Below are 16,786 nucleotides of genomic sequence, written 5' to 3'. Positions count from 1 at the left end.
GTGCACAGATTGATACTTCCAGTAATAAATTACCTTACCATGTCTGGATATTTTATAGACAGCATTCCAGAACATTTACTAAATATTCAGTGATCAAATTATCAAATTCTCAATTTGTATTGCTGCATAACCCTAAATATGGTTATATATATATATATCTGTAAATGATGCTATATCATCATACAATTCCACAGTGGCATTCTCTAATTCACAAAACTACCAGCCAAGCTTCCAGCTCGCCCTGTTCAGAGACACAGAATAGCAGAAAACACAAAATCAGTTTGAAGGCACAATAAGTGGCCCAAAGATTACCTTTCCCATAAAACTCTTAGAGTGGTTTGTTTATTCAATAGAATCAAAACATCTTTCAAACACAGTGACACAGACCAAAAAAAAAAAAAAAAAAAAAAAAAAAAAAAAAAAAAGCCACCAAAAAACCCCTGATTACTGTTCTAGTTATGGCTTACAGCAATTGATAGGCTTTCTATCACAACCATAGTACCATAGTACAGCCACAGAAACAATAATAAGCCAAAACTACAGGGTGTAAGGTTGACAAAATAAAGGTCAGTCAAAGGACACGAGAGATTAACATCATCATAAACCCAACATGACTCTGCATGGATTTCTCCACCCCCACTGCCACTGCCTTACAGAAACAACAAACATGAAACAGCTTTATTTTTTGTCATAGCCCAAGCCCCCCCCCCGCAATGAAGACACAAAGTTTTACTCCAGTATTCCCAAAGTAAGCATTTCTTTCCCACCAGGTGAAAACCAGGGATATATTCAACAGGCAGCAGTTGTTCAGTACAATTTACATCGGCTCAGTGCAGAGGTTTGATCAGGAACCTCATGGTTGACAGCAAGGAGGACCCAGAAATGAAGTAAAAATCACCAGATTTTTGTCCTGTCCCAGAGAGAGAAGGGAGTTTTCCTCCTTTCCTCGTCTCTAAGGGGACAAGATCTAATGCACACTGAAGCGTGTATCACTTGGACAGTACAAGGTCAGCAAAGAGGGATTAATTCTGCCTGTTCCACTCTGCTAAGAAGGCAATAGCCAGAGTCCTCACAAACCATGTGGAGCACTGGAGATCTTCAGTGTCTTGGTCCATCAGACAATTTCAGGTACAACAAACATCTCGAGAACCAGCCAACACAGTATCTGATTTTTCTGTCTTAATTTGTCAGTGTTTTACATGCTAACACATTTTACAGTGATTAGTACAGTTAAAAATGCACATCAGCTTACCGAAGGATCAAACACTGAGAACATCTATGGCTTCTAAATAGAAAGTCAGACACATTGGTAACATATTTACATCTTTCAATCCTTGAAGCGCTGAGGCAGATTTATCTTTCTTTAAGCTTCCCACTATGGCCCAGTCCCTCATTTCTGATGTTTCTTGGATGCTCAGAGCTTTGGGGAGCATTGGAGGTGCTGACAGCCCGGGACAACCTAATGCCTCTTGTACATTTGTATTTCTCTTAAGTTTATTTTAAAAAGCACTTAAGTACAATTTCAATTTTGAATAGAATCCTTTTTTTTTTTTTTTTAATACCATGCAGACAACACAAGATGCCAAGAAGGCTCACCCACATTAGACAGGATGATGACAAGACACAAAATGGTAATAATTTGGGAGGGTTTTCTTGGGAGATGCGGGTTATTGTCTTAACTTACAAGCACTGATGTAAGGCCTGAATTCTCTTTCTGCTGAACCCAAATGTGAATGTGGTGATGGCTTCAAAGGGAGTGGGCTGCATCCTGCCTTGAACACATTCATATCACTGACAAATTCCATGCTGGTATTTTAAAGCAAGCAGAAAAAAACCCTCTTTTCCTGAGGCCTGTGGTTCACATACATACTGCCAGGTACAGAGAGCTCATGTATGATTTACACAACCACGATGAAATGCTTTGCATAGATGAGTTTGAAAAGATGAATTGATGAAATCTGGAAGGGAGAGTGACAGTCACAACACTTCTGCTTCCAGAGAAGCTTGTTCTTTACTCACACATTAAAAAACATGGTATTGCTGCTGCACTGTATCTAAAGCATACTAAAAAGTGTATCTGAAATCAAGTGAGGGGAAAACAAGAAGCTGCTCTTCTTTCCCATGATTAAGGCCCATTTCTGGAGCAGACTAAAATTTCCACATACTTCACTGGATTTTGCAAAGGCCCTAATCATAAAAACTGACTACTTTACTCCTGAAACCTCAGCTCACTCCAGAATTTCCCTGGGAACCTGGCCTTTTAGGGATTGCCGAATTTTCCTGTTTCCTTTTCCCTACACTTGAAAGAGCTCCGAGGCTCTCTGCACACTCAAACGGGAGTGAGATTGGGGAAAAAGGGCCCGTTTCAGAGCCCTCCACATTCACTACCCGAGCAGACAAGTGGACAAGCCTCAGAAGGGCAGAAAGGACAGATTCTCTACAACTCAGTGTTTTTCCCACCTCAGTTTCCCCCACAGATGAAGCAGAGATTGCTCCTCGCTGCCAGGGAGGGCCGAGCACAGGCAACCCACCCACGCAGCTGCGTCACCACCAGCGCTCCTGCCTTCCAGGCTTGAGCAACACTTCCACTGATTCACCAGACACCCACAGAGGGGACTATTCCTGGAGCTGATTTCCTTCTGTCTACTACATCTGGCCATCCCAAAGCACCTTTAACTCATCATCAGCCGAGCCTGCAAGGGGGTAGATTTTTTGAGGGCTGGGGGAACCACCCATGATTGCTGCAAGCGGGGAAACTTCATCTGTTGTCTCTGCCGCGTTATTCCACAGCACCAAAGGCTCTGGAGCAGCGTTGTGCTTGCAGGCTCCTGTATTTCCTTCACACTGTTTCTCCAGGAGACCACAGACCTACTCAGCACGGTGCCTTTCCTCTCCGAGATGGCAGCAGGAGGAGCTGCCACGGCATGGTTCTCCCTTTTGCAATTCATGAGCTGGCTTTGACAACTCTGTTGCAATCACAGGAAATATGCTAAAATATTATAATGGCCCTATCACCACTGAAGCCGTTCTGTCCAACAGCAAAGTTGGATTTCACAAATCAAAAGCAATCAGCTAAACTGTTCCAGCTAAATACTTCCTTCCCTTTGGTGACAGCACTGGCAGATTCATAAGCCTCCTCTGTTGACCTGACAATAAAGTCAAAGCAATCCTAGTTATGATTTCCAACTGAACTCGCATTTCCAGTGTATGCAGATATCAGGAACTTCTTAAGGGATTCTCCTAAATAATGAGAGGAATTGAGGATTAAGCCATAGCATTTTCTCTCTCCCTGTCTCAGGCGTCATATCCTCAGCAGCACAGCTGAGATTACAGCTCAAGCTCAGGATGTGGTACCAGACAGCTGACAGCCTTTCTTCATGGACAGGTCAGAATTATTGGTGGGGGGGATTTCTCTGAGGGCTGAAGCCTTTTCTCTAGGAGAGCACAATGTGCTACACACAACCATTACTTGCAGCAAACACACCTGACACTCACTTCTAATCACTCAAGTATCATGTTGAAAGGTTAAGATTGGACATTTGGAGCTTTGATTTCACGGGAGAAGGGAAAACAAAACCAGCCGCAAGCTCAGACAAATGATTGCTGTCAAATGAATATTTTCTGATGCTCAGCACACAAAAGAATGATGGCAGAAAACAAGGAGGGTCCCTCTTCCTGCAAAAGCCCTTCTGCATATGGCATTTCTTACAAGTGACACAGTTTTGCAACCATTTTTTGAGCAACACCTGAAAAATGAATCAGAAAGTGAGCATGTTGCGATACACATTTCATCTCAAGGATAATTTTGTATATATTTCATTAATTATCTTTCTGGCTGATGAATCACCCCTTGTAACTAACTGTACACCTATGTACACCTTCACAGAAATATCTGGGCCTGTTTCTGCAGTCCCTACACAAATAAAATACTCACCCACTTGAATGGGGGCTCTTTTCAGATAAATGTGGCAAGACTGGGCCTTTGGTGCATATGTGCAAGTATCCTGCACACACTTCTTAAAATCATTAAAAAAATATAGTAGCTATAGATTTATAAGCAATCAAAAATCTAAACACAGTAAAACTGCACTTATTACAATGAATTTACATTGCTCATTTATATGAAGCAAACAGTGGAAAGGAAATGTCTGTGACTCTGTAATTACAGATTAACTGCAAATGCAGTTTTGCTCATCCTTTTGTCTGTCCAAAAGGATTTCTTGCAACTAAAAAGAGGGATTTGCACTATTTCTATCAACATATGGATGCTTCTCAAGTGCTTTCCCATCTTTTTTGAAGCGCCTTTTGCAACGTATCAGACTCCTTTCAGTGGATTTTGTTCACTTCGATCACCACAGTAAAGAAACATCTCTTACTAAAGAAGGTAACCTTAGCAGAGCAGCAGCAGCAAAGCAAACCTGAAGTCATTACTAGTCCCAAACTCAGGGAGAATAAAGAGTAAGGGCTCTAAGTACCAGCTTCAGTGCCATTACTGTTATCATAAAACTTAATGCACAGCGAGACGGCCAACCTGCAGTTATCACATTGCTCTGTAAATAGCACTTTTATCACAGCACTTCATTGTCAAAGCCCTTTGCACACAAATTTACAGAACACAGCAAAGACAAAGACCTCTTTTGCATATTGAATCAAGGAAACCATTCCACCTGCAGGTTCTTGGGGGTGCTGCCTATTTCACAGGTAGAGGATACAAGGGGGTGCTCAATAACACGCAGTGGAACTCTAAGACCTAAAACACAACACCACAAATAACACGCTAAGCTTCAGCACTGGTCCTTCACCTGCCCCTAGCTGGTGTTTCCCAGGTGAGTTCTGACACCTTCATCAAGGATATGGTTTACTTCTAAGGCAATCAGACTTGGGAGTCTAGTGTAAATTAAATACACTCTCACATACACTCCCATCCGGGGCACTGCTGGCCAGTAGGGACTTTTGAAATGGTGACCATCGTGCTTTCACTTTCTTTGTGGTCATTTTATCTGTAGTGTGAGCAAGTTGCACAGCTCTCAGGCATAGCACAGAGGCTTTTAAAATAAGCTTTGTGCATTCATGCATTACAAAATCAAAATCCAAGTCCATATTTGGATTTAAACCCCCTCCCCCCCACCTTGCAATAAAAGAAATATCCTTCATAGAGAACTTTAAACTTCAAATCTTTGATCAAAGATCTAGCAATCTGTGTAAAACAAGACAAGGCAACAGCCCTAGTGCTTCAGACTAAGAACTTAGACAGGGAAACTCTGTTCATTTAACTATGCCAGCACAGCTGAAACAGCAAACCTCACCTCCTGTGTATGCAGTCATACCAGTACGAAAGGGCACATACCAGCAGCCTACTACAACAAAATAAACTCCAGCAACTTGTGCCACCTTTTCTGCTTCAGGATTTTGTCGACTGTAGCAGGTGAAAAATTAGGCTTGGCATACCTGACAGAGCTACACTGATGACATTTAAAGAATACACACCACCATCCCTTTTACTATCCTAATAACATTCTCAATATACAAAGACGCCACATTAAGACATTTGACATCTCAAGAAGCATAATTTTAAAATAGCATCATAATCTAAGCCACAAAATAATTTCTCTGAATTTTAACATCATTTCCTGACATTAACTTATAATAGATACCTGAAAGTGTTAACTCAACCTGCACAATGGTGAATCAACATTCAGATACTTTTACAAAGTCTTTCATAAATATCAACGAGGAATTTTTTTTTTTCTATCTTATGCTGAGCCAAAAAAATCAACTTGTAAAATATAACTACGTGATCCCCTTGCTCTTCATCTCAAGAAAACCTTGTGAAGGAGCTTGTTTCTTCAGCAAGGACTCCAGTGTGATGCTGAGATGGTGGTTGTAGGAGGAAGTGCACACATTGCCATGTGTTACCCAGATGGAAAGCATCACAGACAAGGAGAAAGGAAGCACAGTCAGCAGAGGAGAACAGAAATGCAAGATGCAAGAAGGAAGAAGAAATAATCTCTAAAACAATATTACAGCATGATTCGCACAGTTACCTGTTGCTGTGAATGGGAGTTCAACATTCTGTTCTATCCTGACTGAAAAAATTCGTAAAGTGATTTTGATTTTGTTTATTCCTAACACACCTATCCGCTATTTTTGATCAACGCTTTGTGACATTACAGAACAAAGATTTTAAGTTATATATCCCCATTAAGCTATAATGCTAAAGAGTATTTTCAAAAACCTAAAGGCCAGAGAACAGAGTGTTCAATAAAATCTGGCAATACCCCAAGGTACTCGATTCAGAAACCTATGTAAAGTCATACAGTCTATGCTAAAATTCTCCACCACTGTTTTTCCTCAAAAGTTTGGTGCTTTTCTCCATAGTGAAATGACAAATATATTAATGTGCTCTATTTATCCCTAAATGTACTGTAAATGTGCTTCTTATCTGATTTGCTTTCCAGGACAGCGCGTACCCTGGGGCACAGGAGTTTTGCTTCTCCTACACTGTTATGGACCCAACTCTGCTAGCAGGAAAGATGCTGGTATCCTAGATCTTAATGGGATGCGATGCCTTGAGGAAATTTATATCAAACAATTATTGCATAATCTCGGTGCGTAACGAAACCTCCTCCACCTCACGCAGCCCGTCGAGCTCCTGCCACGCTCTCGCAGTGTCCCCCGTCAGCTGCAGGTCCCCGTGTGAACCCGCAGGATCCCCTTGCTGTGCATGTGGAGGAAGTTGAATATTTCCGAGGGCATCGCGTGGAAGCCGGGGCGAGGCTTCACGTTGTCGTAGTAGTGGTGAGTTATAAAAATCCCTGAGGGGTTCATGGGGAAGGCCCAGAAGCCGAAGAGGTGCACCTCCTCGCAGAGCTCCAGGGCCGCAGTCACCAGGATCAGCCCGGTGCTGACCCGCTTGGCCCGCACGCCCTGGCCGAGCCAGTAGCGCGAGACATTGATGAGATACTGGGGGTGGAAGTAATAAACAGCCTGCTGGGACTCGAAGTCGTCCAGCACGTACTTGACACGGATGGACACGTCCGTGTTGCGCGTGTTGTAGAAGGCCGGCAGCAGCACGGACGCGTTCTCGTACACCTGGAGCACGTCGTAGAAGGGCTTCCTCCACTTCTCCAGCTTGTGGAATCTGAAGGGGGGAGAGGGTGCGAGGGATGGTCAGCCCCTGCTTGCTGTACTGTTGTAGCTTTTCCTACTTTCAAGCTTTGTGATTGAAGCTCATTCTAAGTTCTCCTGGCCCTTTCTGTTTCTGGGGCATGCTTTTGCCGCTTTCTTCTTACCTTTAGTATCTCCCACAAGCCCATTCCCAGCAAGAAACCCCCAAGGGGCTTTTACTGAAATATTTCTGACACAGACATAATTGGGAGGATGCTTCAGTTTCCAACAGGAATGTACTTAGATTTGTAGCTGCAACATCAGCATGAAATGTAGGGTAAAAATTCAGGGCATAAAAAAATTCATAATAACCTTGTGGACATTTCTGATCATGTCTCAATTCTCATGGCATTAGTAAAAATATGTAATTTTTCCAAGCTACATAGTGCACCGTGCAGTGCAGAGCTGCATAAAAAAGTGGCGAACACCAAAGCTAGCGAGTGTTTAAAATGTCTAACTGTAACATTTTTAAAATAAATCCAAAATTAAACAAATTATTATATGTTGCTTGAGAAAAGAAAAACATTGTCCCATCAAGAAGGGAAGGCGGCAATGAGCCTCCCAGTCTCAAATATGTCACAAGGTAGCATTAGGGCATTACCAAATTTAAAATTAAAATCACCTAGTCAGTCCTGTCTACAGTAGTTTCACTGACATTTCTTTAAAACATGTGACAGTGTGTGTTACTTTATTTACTTCGTGATCTTAATTTTCCAGCATTAATGACTCTGATTCTACGACTTTAACATTTTGGGTGGGATCCAGTCTCTTTCACCCTGAATGTTCCTAAGACCTTTGACTGGGACTTGCAAGCAGAGCAGGGGAAGGATGGCTCCGTTGTTTTAATTTTAGCTCATTGCCTTTCCGTTTTCTGTCATCAAAGCACAGGATTAAGGGTTTAACACATTTCTACAACTTGTTACTTACTCAATTCAGAATGAAATGTATGATTCATAGTGTGGTGTAACGTAGGATTGGGGAAAAAATACTGTGTAACAGAATTAAGTTAAAGGTAGATTTGGGAAATCAAGAGAAATGAAAATACAAAAAAAAAAAAAAAAAAAAAAAAAAGAAAAAGAAAAAAAGAAAAAAGAATTAACCTCTCAGTGATTATACTGGGATTTACAGTCACGACATCTGTCTTCACCCCAACATCCATGAAGTATTTATCAGATATAGGAGGCAAATTGCACCTATAAAAGAGAAAAAATAATAAGAAAGTTAAAAAATTTCTTTCACTTTTTCAGGACTAGAAAATATAATTTATTTAAGCATTTCTGCCAAGCAACAAATCTAGAAACAGAGTAAGAATTTAAAATTGTATCAAAACATGTTGATGCCCAAACTGTGCCATAATCTAACAAGTTTTGAAGGCTGTGTGAAGACCTCTCTTGTTCCCTCACCTGTGAAAGATGACCCCTTTTTGCAGAGGCTTTTGCAGGCTCATTTTGCCTCCTTAATAGCAATTTACCTATTTACTCTGGCAGTTTATGATGCAAAATGGATTGAAGCTCCAAGGCAAGTCAGCCTATAAAATCAAAGGCTTGCTCAGCAGTAGCTGAGATGTATTCAATAATTAATAAACTTTATCTAAAACACTGCCTTTAAGATGCTTTGGTTTATTCCCAGGAGAATTTAGGGGAAATGTTCCACAAGAGGCAAATCAATCCAGACCTAATTAATCCCAAACTATCTGCTTTGCTTCCTTTTCCATTTATAAGCATCTCCCAACACAGTCTAATAGCAGCAATTCTGACTCCACAAATTCATCACAGGACATCAAAGTTATCGGAAGCAAACTTGTGAGATTTGCAAGCCTTGACTTTGCCCAACCTCCATTCACCTTGTCCTAGATACATTATCTCATAAAATTTAGAGCATCCCTCAAGAGATGCTGAAGTTACTGAAACACACACTCACAAGCTACCTCTCTGTCTTTGCCTCCAAAGGAAATCCAGCTGAAGAAAACCTTCAGCATGTGTTTTCAGGGATAAAACATGCAGCCTGGCAACTGGCTTTACACACAGTTTAAGCTAGAGTTAGGCACTGAGTAACACTTTGAAAGCTTTTGGAAGAGATCTGCAAGCCTCAATTAAAAACATCACTGTGAAGACCCCCACATCTCAAAAATACTGCTGTGCCTAGTTCTCAAAATCGGCCATATTTCTGAAGAACAGGGCTGAACGAAAACAGGGAGAAAACTGTGATGGTATTTAGGGTAAGAGATGCATACTGTTTTCACAATACCACAGTTCAGCTGTCAGGATAATTTCTCAGTCAAAGAGTGAGGACAGTTTAAGGAGCAGAAGAATGAGAAAAATTCCTTCAAAGTCCTCACATCCAAAAAGCTCCCACCCACCTTACACATAGTCCATCTTTATCAGGTTAGAGAACAGTTTTTCACTATCCTTTGCATAGACAATGCCATTTCTAGAACTTTCCTCTGCTGGTCATGCAATTCAAGTCCTTGGGCACCCCCAGTACTACCTAGCACTGGGGACTTTGCTTACTTAAAGATTCTATTTGAGGAAGGTTTTCAAATAATCAGATTCAATATTTCTGAACAGGCAATTCACACCAGGATCAAGAATGCCTGAATTTGTTGAAGGCAATAAATAATCTTGATCTTGATCTTATAAAAATTGTCCCATCTGCACGAACTGTACTTTTGTCATAAGACTCCAAAAACTCATCTCTGCCCGGAGAGCTGTCCCATCTCTAAATTCCCCCGTGTTTCACCACAGAGCTCTGCTCTGGCCAGTAGATGGAGACAGACAATAACTACTAGTAAATGCAATTCTGGTGTGTATTTTATATATTCTATTTTACTATAGCTAATTGCTTTCAAAATTTACTTCACAGAACAATCTAGGCTGCATGCTGCTGGCCACAAAAAAAGGTTTCCCCAAGTGTCCTGAAGGTATCACCGAACATAATCAGGGCTCCATAAGCAGCTCATGAAATGTTTTCAATTATTTCACTGGTGACCAAGATGATGATTCCTGATAGTTTGGTGGTGACTGGAAAGCAGATTTGTTCAGACCTGACCTTGAACACAAGCTTTACTTTAAAACTGATGTCAGCAGACCCGGAGTTTTAAAACACTGGCACATATTTGTGCATAATCCATGTTTTGGAGATGGCAAACCAGGGGATTTTTTGACACTGATTTATTTATTCATATTCCAGTTCTGACTAAACTCCATTTAATTGTTACTGCTACCAAACACAACCCAATTTCTAAGTTCTGTAGTAATATCTCTTCTTTTTTACCAGTTTTTCTACGGTACAAGGAAGAGTAGCAGCGGTGAAAGAGGACCTCTACTAAAAGTCCTTAATCATAAAAGAGATTTGCCAGACATATTTCAGCTTCTGCTTAAAGACCTGCCATCTCCATGTGTCACATGGGCTGCTCCTTTCATCCATGCTTATGGTTGTGATCCAACACACCAGCAGGGGATCTACAGTAACTCTTCAATGCACATGGAGTACACCAGGCTTTTAAGAAAAAAATTATGTGAAACCTGGAGTTTCTCACGGAGTTGTTTTTTTTTCATTGAGAACTGAGATAAGAGTTTGGTGTAAAATTGGGATAAGAGGCAGACACAAGGGTCTGAAAACAATGAATACTGAATGTAGGACCTGTATAATTTTCTCATATGATGTCAAATTAAATTAAGACTGCGCTGAACCAAAATCTGATCTAATTTTTGCTGCTATGAAGTCAGAGAAATAAATTGTTTTATGCATAATTATTCTAAACTGACAACACAAGCAGGATCAGAAAATAGGCCAACTGAAATAAAAAGATTTTTCTTTTCTAGAGAACAAGCCATGAATCTGTGAGCTAGTGGTCATATGCCATGACCCAGGCAAAGAGCTTAACAGGATTTAGAGAGGGATTAGTCATGCATATGAATAATAAAAAAATCTTTCTCATATATATTAAGGATTATAAAACTGCTGCTAGGCTGTTATCCAGGGTCCCGCATTGTGGGACATCACGGTTTATGCAAAACCTGGGCAATTCCACATATAACGAGAAGCAATGAAGACACTTAACCTTTAAAGTTATTCTGGTGACTCTGGAGGCCCTAGATTGATTATTGATTACACTAAGTCCTGTTACTGAGCACCAGTCCAGAAACACCCTTCTGAGGAACATCAGCTGTGAGCTATTAACACCTTACCAAGCTGCTTGTCACTTTGTAGAGGTTGTACCTCTGGCTCAGATCTGACCCAGAAAATTATGCCCAGGTTCAAAGGACACTGCTTACAGGCTAATGTCCATACAAGCATAAATCCACAACCTCAGTGGGAGGGGATATCCTGAAAGAGAGCATCAGACTTTGCCAATAAGTCAGTGATTAACCCCATGGAGTTAAGGAGAAATAATTCCTCAAAGCTTAATTTTAAAAAAAATATTATAAAGTAAGATGGTTTGTGTGGTGTTTTGGTGTTGTTTTTTTTTTGGGGGGGGGGGGATTGGTTTTTGTTTTTTGTGGTTTTTTTGGTTCTTTTTTAAACATGGCTTTTTCTCCAAGAAGCAGGCTCGACACAGCCGATTTAGCAAATGTCATGTTTCCACGTGAGAGAGAATAGCTTTGTACTGTTCTCTTTGTCATTAGAAAAGGCAGGGGGAAAAGAAAAAAAAAAAAAAAGAAGAAAAAAAAAAAAATGGAGCTGTGTTGGTTACCGAAACACGAAGTCTGCGCTGTCGATCTCCCGTCCACATCTGCTGTTCTTCAGAATCCCTCCGTTCCCAACCACAGCGCATCTCTTAAACTGGGAGCGGTGGTACGGCATGTCCTGCAACAGCATGGCAAGGAAACGGTTAAAGGCCCCAAAACATGGAGCCAATAAGTCTCTTTTTCACTTCTTCTTTTTTACTTCCTCTGCAGCTACACCTTGAGGCACTAGCCATAGGTTGTTGGCACTGGTTCTGGGGTGCAATATTCCCTGCACACAAAGTGATGGGGCATTTTGCTGCGCAGTTAGAGAATGTGCAGGCAACAAGCCCAAGTGGGGAAAAAAACAATAACCTGTTATTTTTCCTCAGGTTCAATAGCAAAAGGAGTAATCTTAGACACTTGCTTTCCCCTTTGATTTCCACGTGAGGGCACAAACCATGAATTAGTGTAGCTCAGGCAGTGTTTTCTGAGCTGCCTGCAAAGTGCTGACTCCTCAGGCTCAGGTGTCCTGCTTTTGGGAAGTCTGCACACAGAGCTCCAGGCCAGCCAGTAAAGCCCAAGAAGTCTGTCAGACAGCACATTGCAGAAAGCAGCCCGCATTTCAGTCCTTACCAACTCTAATTGCACTAGTAGAACTAACGATTATAAATTGGCATTTGCACTACCAGCACTGCCTTTGGTCAGACACCTTTTTGGACTTGTGGAGGATGCATCATCCTGTAATCTTTGGGCAGAATCCTGCCTTCACACACAGAGATGCAGCTGCTGCCAGAGCCAGAGAGAGTGAAAATCACATCTTGAGAACAAACTGGGCTGTTAGGGTGAGAGGGCTGTGACGCAGAACTGAGCCACGCTACACCTTATGAATATGTAGGGATGTGCTTACATAAGCATGAGAGTGCTCGTTTTTGGTACATACATATTTTATCAATAATCTCATGCTGCAAACTACGGAGGGGATGCAGGAGTGGCTTGACATTTCTGGGTGATTATTCCCAGGATCTTTCCACGGCATCCATAAGCCATGAGGCAAAAAGGGCATGCAATTTCACCTGTCTGAGAAAAGCAGCAGCTGTCTGACAGAGAGGAAATATGGAGCTGTCTGTGCTTTATGCAGTGATTTCTTAACACAAAGTGCCTTGGCAGCCCTGGAAGGGAAATCAAAAACCAGGGCCCCTGCTTTAGTGCAAGGCTCTTACCCCTACAACATCGCTGCTGTGTTTTCAGCCCTTTATTTCCTACGTGTGCCAGGCTGTAGCCCTGCTCCTATGCAGAGGGTGGCTTTGGTCACTGCCCAGTGTCTCCCAAAGGCATTTTGGCACATATAACGCCCTCACAGCATCCTGATCACACCTGGATGAACACCACAGCAGCTCTAGCACACTCCTAGCAGATCTCAGGTGTCCAGACTTTCATGCACTCATCTGCCTAACCAGGCAGGGTTTTGAGGACAATACTGCTGGGCTTAGCTGTGCTCATTCTTTGCATGTCTTCAGACACCAAAGTCCTTTCCTGGATCCGAGCCTTTCCCCTGTTTCTGCCCCGGCTCCCCATGTGCACATTCAGATAACAGCACTTTCCTGCCTCTCAGCAGCGCTTGGAAAGCCAAAGGATTAGAAGTGGTTGGACCCCGAAGGACAGGTTCAATGGCACAAATCTAAGTACTTAACCTGAATATACTTCTGACTTTTCAAAGCGGATAAATTTCAGCTACCCCCTCCAGGTATGCTGCTATAAATTGAAGGGGTGTGCCTCGAGATAAATCTGCAGCCACAACAGCCCACTCCTGCACATCAGTCACTACGTGCAGAGGGAATTTCCCACTGATTATAACCTTGAGTACCCCTGGAGGTCAAGTGTTATTTGCTGGAAAGGTTTTGAATAATCATTATGATGAGCATGTTTAAAAATTATGAAGCCCATTCACAGATAATCTGCAAATGGAAATAAGCATAAAAATAGTCATTGTGAATATGAATTATAAAATAATCGTGCCAAAAAGAAAAGCAGGCCTACCCCCAAATGCTGCATTTATTATATGTAAATACTATCTTTTATAGGAGTTCTGATCAATAAGTGACTCTTTTATGTAGTTTTCTTATTTTTTAACCACTTTGCTCCTAAGTCAACAATATTCTGCAGGAAATTACAAATATATACACACACACACATACATATGTATGATTGTGTATGTCTATATTTTGCAGATGACCACCTGAAAACAAGATAATCATCTAAAATATTGTATCAAAAATTAACATTTTCAAAATATAAGCAGTGATTTTTGTAGAAATGCCAAACAGGTGCTAAATGCTTGGCTATGGGATAGTGCCTAATGCAGCCAGTACAGTGAAGCTGATCCTGCAAATGGGCAGAGGCACCTTTGGAAACATTTTGAAGATTTCCTGGTTGATATGAAAGATTCCACTCGTGTCCACTTCATATTTCAGTTTAGTTCCCAAGGGAGTATTTTTCTGGGTGGTGAACAGAAAGGATGGGGCATTGCAACACCTTGACAGAGTAGACCTGTGAAATGAAAAAGAAATAAGATCAAGGAGCTGATGGCATGATACAGGATTTGCAAGTGCTGTTACTCCTAACAAGATATTTGTCACCAAAGAGAGATTTTTTTTTTTTTTTTCCCTCTAGGATGGGTAAAATGGTGCCTTGCTGGATTTTCATTCAGAAAACTTCAAATTCAGTGAAATTTTCTTTGATTGAGAAAATTATGGCTAAAAAAAATAAAAGAAAAGAGAGCAAATGAGACACCTGTACTTGTCTCTTCCAGGCTGTGGGAAATACATGTGCAAATTATGCCATGCTCTAGTCTCTGAGGATGAGCTTTGGCCTCCAATATCCCGGCAAAACCACCCTAATGAATTAGTCCCTCTCTACCTTAGAGCTCTTCAACATTTTATAAATTATATACACATCACTGGGCAGGAAATTTAGGGGTTAAAGAGTCCCTCTGGGGATGTGGAAATGGGCAGGGCAGTATTTAAACAGCAATACCCAGAGACACCACCCCACTTACCAGACTTCTGTGGAGCACAGTACACTTCGATTACAACAAAAAAACCTTTCAAATATCTTAGTTTTGCCCTTGGCCTTGCACATCTGTGCATCAGAAAGGTGATGTGGCCCCGACAGATGGGTGCCAGGCAAATTGGTCATGCCTAAAACTCCAAAATTTCAGACAAATGACCAAAATTTTCTTTGTCCCTGGGACAAAATGGAAAAAATTCCAGTGCAAACAAGAACCACATAAAATCCTGAACATGGAACCCAGAGTAAGAGAGAAAAACCATTCAGCTCTGATTGCTTTGCTGTGTTTCGTATGAAATGTAAATGGGAGAAGCAGCTTTGCAAACAAGATTCCCTTTCCCAGCTCCCATCCTTCCCCGAATGCTTTTCTTCTTTTACTGGTGGCACTGAAAGCCCTGACTTCTGCTCACTCTTATTCCAGAGATGGTTTATTTCTCAGTCAATGCATTTGATACCTTTAACAAGAAATATGTGTCATGGTGAATGTACAAGCATGAAGACAAAGCCAAACAGCTCTCAAATATCCCAGATTAAATGCCTTGCCTCCGGGGTGTGTGGCCTCATATTCTAAGTTGGAAAAATAAGCCAGTCTTCTTTATGGGCTTTATTACGAGCACCAGAAAGCAAATAGAGAATTATTCAAACATTTCACTGATGTCCAATTACTCTCATACACTTGAGTCATGCAGGATGGCACAAAATGACCATCAGATCAAGGCAGCAAATGAGACTGAAAAAGTCAATGAATAACGTCTAACAGCAAAAATAATTACAAGCAGATAGTAAAATTGAATTGTTACAGTTGGGATACGAGAAAAACCTCTTCATTGGCTGCTCCTTAAGGAATTGAAAGAGATGTTTTTCCTTAACATCCAGCTGGTTGTCCAGAGGCACAGTCCTTTATGTGAGTGCCTGATATCTGATGGAAGAGGACTCTCAAGGAAACTGCATTCCTTATTCTCCAGATACAAACTCTATCGTGATTTTTGCCCTTTCTCCCTCTCTGCTGCTTGAGCAGCTGCCATTTAAAATATGATGGATTCTCCCCACCTCACATGATGGTCCAGGTCCAGCAAAACTCAAAATCCCACAGCTTGGAGGGTTACACATTTCAGCCTCCTCCTAAACAACCTCCAAACTCAGAGACCTTGGTTTGCTTCTAAGGGACAACAGCTTCCCCACACTTTCACACGCCGAGGTCTCTGCCTCATTGGACACAGATGAAACAGACTGTAGACATTTTTTTTTTTTTCCTTTTTAATTACAAGCACTACTGTTGTTCCTGAAACCAGCTGACAAAGATGATGTTACATCTGGGTGCCAGTGAGGGTTCCTGGAGCAGTGAAATATCAGTCAGGCAGGTACAGGCAGTGCCGGGAAACTTTCATCTCTTTTTTTTCTCTCAGTGAACAGGGTTGAGAGGGGTTCTTTGTTTGATGTGCTGGTGTTGGTGGCCTGAGATAGATTGATGGTCCCCCTGGCGGTCTTTGGATAGTCCTTTCTCATTGCTCCCACCTCTGCTCTGCACCCCAAACCTCAAAAAGCTCCTTTCCATGCATCAAAGTGCTTCTTGCTCTCTGGGCACAATCATTACTCCTCTCATTCCAGCTGTTTTTAAAATAATGAGCTGCAATCCTGAATGATTCCTCTCTTCAAAACAGGCTCTGATAATTGCCTATGAAGTAATTTCCAGGAAAAATACAGGGGTGGGGGGGAAGGAACAAAGAAAAACACAAACAAACAAACCAAAACAAGCAAACAAAACTAAACAAACAAACAAAACTAAACAAAACACAAAAAAACCTTAGGTGCAGAGATCACGTTGGAGAAACTGTTATGAGCCTGAGACTAACAATGTTATTTTTAAAGATGCCAATGACTAA

The 16,786-nt window shown here is 41.5% G+C and overlaps 1 protein-coding gene across 3 annotated transcripts in view; it reads right to left on the bottom strand.

The window, feature by feature from the left end:
- Positions 1–4,093: 4,093 nt before the first annotated feature.
- ST8SIA5 (ST8 alpha-N-acetyl-neuraminide alpha-2,8-sialyltransferase 5) overlaps positions 4,094–16,786 on the bottom strand; it is a 77,094-nt gene continuing 64,401 nt past the window's right edge. For all 3 annotated transcript variants that reach the window (XM_040090784.1, XM_040090785.2, XM_040090783.1), the window contains 4 exons: positions 14,240–14,384; positions 11,864–11,976; positions 8,268–8,360; positions 4,094–7,141 (listed from right to left, as the gene is read on the bottom strand). In XM_040090784.1, coding sequence (XP_039946718.1) covers positions 6,679–7,141; positions 8,268–8,360; positions 11,864–11,976; positions 14,240–14,384 — 814 coding nt within the window. In that variant the 3' untranslated portion in view covers positions 4,094–6,678. The remainder of the gene's footprint in view (positions 7,142–8,267; positions 8,361–11,863; positions 11,977–14,239; positions 14,385–16,786) is intronic.

This window comes from Hirundo rustica, chromosome Z (genome assembly GCF_015227805.2).
Source record: "Hirundo rustica isolate bHirRus1 chromosome Z, bHirRus1.pri.v3, whole genome shotgun sequence".
NCBI lineage: Eukaryota > Metazoa > Chordata > Aves > Passeriformes > Hirundinidae > Hirundo > Hirundo rustica.
Note: the sequence above shows the minus strand (reverse complement) of the source record. Positions and strands in the feature narration are given on the sequence as shown.